This window comes from Myotis davidii, unplaced genomic scaffold (genome assembly GCF_000327345.1).
Source record: "Myotis davidii unplaced genomic scaffold, ASM32734v1 scaffold754, whole genome shotgun sequence".
NCBI lineage: Eukaryota > Metazoa > Chordata > Mammalia > Chiroptera > Vespertilionidae > Myotis > Myotis davidii.
Genome location: NW_006286241.1, coordinates 611,800 through 618,043, shown reverse-complemented (window position 1 = coordinate 618,043; position 6,244 = coordinate 611,800). Strand labels below are relative to the sequence as shown.

Below are 6,244 nucleotides of genomic sequence, written 5' to 3'. Positions count from 1 at the left end.
GGCTCGCGAGCCGCAGTTTGCCAACCACTGGTCGACACCATCCAAGAGCAAGCAAAGTGATTGCTTTTCACAGTAAAGACCAAGAGCTGCTAATATAGGTGATTCTTCTCAAATTGCCAATAAACAGGAGGGCCCATGAGGTTAAAGCCATATTTGAAAGTTCTTTAAAATTACAGCATTTGCCACCCGGTGAGCATGGCTCAGTGGTTGAGTGCCGAACCTGTAAACCAGGAGGTCAAGGTTCAATTCTTAGGCAGGGTACATGCCTGGGTTGCCGCCTCAATCCCCAGTAGGGGTCGTGCAGGCAGCAGCCAATCACAGTATGATTCGCTCTCATCATTGATGTTTCTATCTCTCTCCCCATCTCCCTTCCTCTCTGAAATCAATACAAATATATATTTTTTAAAATTACAGCATTGGCTAAGCACCTAGTTTACTGGAGACGAGGGGAAGATGACCAGTTTGATTCTTGGACCTTCAGGCCAGTGTTCTTTCTGCCTCACCAGGCTGCTAACTAGACTCAATGGGAATTCAGAGCTCAAGGAAAACTTAGAGAAATATAGCAGAGATCGAAGTGACAGTCCTGAACAGTTTCTGGACTTAACAGGGACCTTCCCCTATGACACACTTCCTGCTTCCAGCCCTGCTCTTTCCACATGGAAAAAACATGAATGGAATGAATGCTCAGAGAGGAAACCGGAGTGGAGTGTAGGCATCGCTACATCATTTCATTTGAGCATTCATCCCACACCAGGGACTTTGAATGTCTGAGGCCCCAAGCGAATGTAAGCAGAGTCCTTTTGCCGAACTTCAAGGAGAAAACTGAACCAGTTCCGAAGGCCGGGGAGGAAATGGGAGGGAACACTCAAACTAAAATACAATTGTGGTTTTTAAAAACGCTCACAGACGCATCCAGAAGAGTTTGCTCCCTCATCTCTTCCTCTGGCCTTCGAGCTTTCAACTCTTCTTGGAGCCGTTCGTTGTCAAGCACAACGACCTGTATCCTATTTTTCATTCCAGAGAGTTCCTCCTGTGGAAAAGCAGAAACAGGCATCAAACACATGATGCGTTTTTATTTGTTGATTACGAGACAATCTGACACAGTATGAATAAAGCATGGAAGACTTATGCTCTCTCCATTTTCTGAAGTACTGTAATTATATGTATACAAACAAATGTTAATGAACAAACAAAGAGAAGGCTGGAGGTGTGTAGTAGAGGGCCTGCTAATGGTCTTTTCACAGAAGCGTGTGGTCTCTGACAATTTTTTTCTCCAAGGGATTAAGGCTTAGATAAAGGCTTTAAGTAAAGGGGTTATCTAAAAGTCTTTTAAGAATCTGGTAGACTGCTGAAAACTAAGGTAAGATATATTATTACTCACTAGAGGCCCAGTGCACGAATTCGTGCACGGGTGGGGCCCCTTGATCTGGCCGGCAATTGGGGATGATTGGGGCCGGCCAGGGGGAGGGACTGTGGGAAATTGGCCAGCTGGGGGAGGTTGGCTATGGGAGGATGTCTGTGGGAGCGCATTGACCACCCAGGGGCAGCTCCTGTGTTGAGCGTTTGCCCCTTGGTGGTCAGTGCGCATCATAGCGACCAGTCGACCGGCTTTTATATATATAGATGCTTGAATACCAATAACTTGTTGAAAACTGTCATAGGACTAAATAGTTAACACAGGGCTCTGAGATTAAAAGGCCTGGAAAGTTACAATGATTATCTGTGAACTGGTAGCCAGATGGAGGGAAATTATGAGTGAAATACTTTGGTGGAAAATTCTGAAAGAGTTTTTTATTAGCCTTGAAGGGTATAATATGGGGGATTACATATAAATAACAATTAGAATAGCTCTTGAATGGCATCTCATTTTCTGAAAAATGCCAAAAATTACCAATACATTGATGGTACAATTCTTAATCTTCATTACTAGCGTAACCAAAACTATTCTGTGACATATGCAAATTCCATTCAATTATTCTATTCAGAAAAGAAAACCAAAAGTGTAATTGAAAGCTGTAATTTAAAAAACATTGCAGACTTCCAATTTTTGGTCTGACATTTAATAAGCTTAGAAGATATCACTCCCACCTTCACAACAGGAGCTAAACAAGCTGAAAAATCAACCCCTCTTCTTAGAATCATCAGAACTGAAATCACAGGGAAAACTTTTTTACCCCCCATGGTGGAGACGGACAGGTGTTCTTGAAACCACAACCCACCAGAGCTGAAGCCTTTGAGCAGAAACTGCCAGGAATGAGTGCGGGTGAAGGGAATTTTAGAGACAGGACAGGCAGTATTAGGGAAAGGGGCCCTTGGGGGAGGAGATGGACATGCACAGAGGATAGAGGAATGTTACAGGAGAAGGGGAGCAGGGAGGGGGGCACCAGGTGGGCTTTGAACTTTGAAAGGGATGTCCTGCAGGAGGGACCAATGGGACCAATTAGGAGAGCACGGGGGACATAACTTAAGGAAGGATCCAATTAGGAAGGGACCTGAAGAGATAAAGAGCTCCCAGCATTTATAAACCCGGAGACTAAGAGACTCAGAGAAACTGAACTAGAGAGAGAGAGAGAGAGAGAGAGAGAGAGAGAGAGAGAGAGAGAGACAGCGCCAGCCAGAGAGAGCCAGAGAGAGGGAGAGAGGTTTTCCCCATTAGGGGCCCCTCCAAGGGGAGAGTTTGTATATGCTTCCAAAAATCTTCCACATCTTTATTTAAAATCTTTTAGTCCGCCAATTTTATTCTTCAAACTTCGTAGGACAAGACCCCACAAGAAGAGACTGCTCGTCCGAACCCCACGTAACACTGAGCTGGGAAACGTATGTGTCATTGACGAAACGCTCAGTGTAGACAAGGCTGCGTGTTAAAACTCCAGTGTTGAGGGAATCCTACACTTCTGTGAATTTTATCTCTAGGACACCCGGTTCTTACAGCGAAGACTAGAGAACAAGCCCCCGTGGAGGAGAGGGGAGGAGAGGGGACGCAGCCATTCTGAAATATGCCCAGAGCCTCTGTTCTCCCTAACTGCCCGCTGGAGGAGGAACTATTTTATCAGAGTCTAACTAACTGGTTTTCTCCGGTCCTAACCGGCCTGGGGAGGGAGATACCCATCTCCGGTCCCTTCAGCCTTCCTGTCTCACTGCAGGGAGGGGAAGACGGACACTTGAGAAAGTCATGGCCAGGGGCAAGGCTTACTAAAAACCTGAGCCCTAGTCACAGGAAGACACTGCTTCCCAGGCTCCCAGGCCACCACCACATCAAAGGGCCTCCTATGTAATGGCAGGGGAATGCACTAAAATAACGGTGCATCTTACACCATATTCTAGAAGAATCCCCAAGGGAAGCCCTACGGCACCAAGGAGACAAAAGCCAAGAGGCTAGAGGCAATGTTGGCCACTGCCGCCTACAGCAACAGCAGACAGCACACACTGCCTAACTCCCAGCCAAATAAACATGAAATCTCACACTAAATGTCCACTTCGTTCAGTTCCTTTTGGGGACGAAAGGGGCCATATGCTAACCTGACTAGTTCAGGGAAGGCCTGCATGGCAGGTGTGCCAACTCAAAGACCTAAAATAACCACAAAAGGTGGTCTGAAAATTAAATACTCAACTACAAACAGGTTATGTGGAGTAGTCATGTCCTAGGCCAGTATTTTCCCTGACAAAGATCAACTTAGATCTTTACTGAGCCCGTCAGTCTTTTTGCCTCTAAGATAACATATCTGCGAGATGTCTGGGTAACTTGTAACTTCCTTTTTTTTTTTTGGACCCCTCAAGGCACAACAAATGGCACCAGGACATTCCTCGTTGTTATTGTTATCAAGTTAATTGTCACCTGTTAATTATGTAAAATTATCCTGTATCCATCTGTGTGAAAAAAGCATATGTCCATCATTCCATTTTTATCCTATCCCAGAGGCCTGGCCACCCCCTTTGCTTTCTCCCACGCCTTAATTCTATCACCAATGAATTTCATGTAACCCACTTAACTATTTTCCTTTTAAATTTATAAAAACAAGGTATGAACTCCTCATTCTCCGGAGCATTATCTCAATTCGTTGAGGTTCTGCTTCCCGGCATATATCGACAGTTTGGCTCAAATAAACTCACAAAATTCTTTACAGGTCTGAATGCTTTTTATGTTAACACTTTGACCCAGTACATCATGTGTAACATTCAATGAAAAATTACAAGTTGCACTAAAAGACTTAAAACAGTTTAAAGAGACTAAGCCAGCACAGAACCAAATTTGGATATGGCAGAGGAATTATCAGATTAATTAGCTCCAAATACTCAGCATTAATATGCTAAAGAGTCTAGTGGAAAATGTGGACTACATATAAGAACATAAAGGTAATGCAAGCAGAGAAATTAAATATGTAAGACAGAATCAAAAGGAAATGCTAGAAATAAAAAGCATGACAACAGAAATGAAGAGTGCCTTGATGGGCTCATTAATAGACAGGACACATCCAAGGAAAGAATTAATGAACTTGAAGAACTGTCAATAGAAACTTCTCAAAATGAAATGCAAAGAGAAACAAAGAATGAAAACAACCAGATTATCCAAGAATTGTGGGACAATTACAAAAAGTGTGACATATATGTAATGGGAATTACAGAAAGAGAAGAGACCAAGGAGAAGAAATATTTGAAGCAACAATGATCAAGAATTTTCCAAAATAAATAATAGGCCCCAAATCACAGATCCAGGAAACTCAGAGAACACCAAGCAGGCAAACACCAAGAAGTCTCCACCCATATCATATAGCATATCAAAGTGTAGAAAATCAGAGACAAATAGAAATTGAGAAATATTGCAGTTGACCTGCCTTACAAGAAATATTAAAAGAAGTTCTTCAGAAACTTCTTCCCAACTTTATCTCTAGATAATAATCCCAATCAAAATCCCAGCATGTTATTTTGTTGATATTGGCACACTGGTTTTAAAGTTTATATAGAGAGGAAAACACACACACAAAAAAAACCCAACAACACAGAATAGCCAACACAATACTGATGGAGAAGAATGAAGTCGGAGGACTAACACTACCTGACTTCAAGACTTTCTATAAAGCTACAAAAATCAAAACAGCATAGTACTTGCAAAAGAATAAAGAAATAAATCAGTAGAACAGAATAGTGATCCCCAAAATAGACTCACAATATAGTCAACTGATCTACGACAAAGGAGCAAAAGCAATTCAATGGAGATGGTCTTTGAACAAATGTTTCTGGAACAACTAGATATCCACATGCAAAAAACAACAACAAAAAAACAACAACAACGAATCTTACACAAAAACTAACTTAAAAGGGAGCATCGGTCTGAATGTAAAACACAAAATTAGAAAACGCTGAGAAGAAGAATAGAGAAAATATTGGTGACCTTGGGTTTGGCAATGGTTTTTAGAGATAATATCAAAAGCGTAATTCACAAAAGGAGAAACATTCGGTTTCTTGATCTTTGTTACTAGTATCCCATGAGCCATTCCCATCATTCAAAGCCAAGGGAAGAACCTTTATACTGACAATGGAGCAGGTGTAGTCTAGTAGCGTAGGTCCCTGCCTGCTGCACCCCAGCTTCAGTAGGTTGACAAATGTGGGGGAATGACTGGGATTACTATTCCGAAGCCTCCTCACTCAGCTGGGCTAAAGTAATTGGAGTGGATAGAAAAATTCTGAAACATGAGATCATATATAATCAAAATGTTAGACATAGTTGAGTTATGAACTACTGGAAAATTAAGCAATCAGAAATGGCCTGGTTGCCCTGGCCAGTGTGGCTCAGTGTGCCGGTTCGATGCCCAATCAGGACAAGATCCAGAGTTGAGGATATGGGGGAAGCAGCCAATTATGTTTTACTCTTCACATTGATGTTTTTCTCTCTCTCTCTTTATTCCTTCCTCTCTCTCAAAAGATCAATAAAAATATTTTTTTAAAAAAAGAAATGGCATGGTCAAGGGTATCATTCCCAAGCCTAATACAAATTAGTCTTTCCAATCATAAGTATGGCAATTGTCAATATAATTGCTATAAACATGAAGACTAATAATAGCAAATTTTTGCACAAGGAATTATTAATATAAACTTTAATTTAGGCAGGTTTATGTTTTTAATGAGAAACTTACCTTGCAGAACTTGACTTCTGCCTCTAAATGCTGAATGTATTGGGACTGATCATAGATGATAGGGACAAGATTATGAGCAGTAGGCATATTGGTTTCCTCATATTCTGATGACC

General features: G+C 41.8%; 1 protein-coding gene across 1 annotated transcript in view; it reads right to left on the bottom strand.

Moving 5' to 3' along the window:
- LOC102770638 (serologically defined colon cancer antigen 8 homolog) overlaps positions 1–6,242 on the bottom strand; it is a gene marked incomplete at its 5' end in the record, with an annotated part of 117,418 nt that extends 111,176 nt beyond the window's left edge. Inside the window, 2 exons of the mRNA XM_015559921.1 lie at positions 905–1,030; positions 6,132–6,242. Coding sequence (XP_015415407.1) covers positions 905–1,030; positions 6,132–6,242 — 237 coding nt within the window. The remainder of the gene's footprint in view (positions 1–904; positions 1,031–6,131) is intronic.
- Positions 6,243–6,244: the final 2 nt, after the last annotated feature.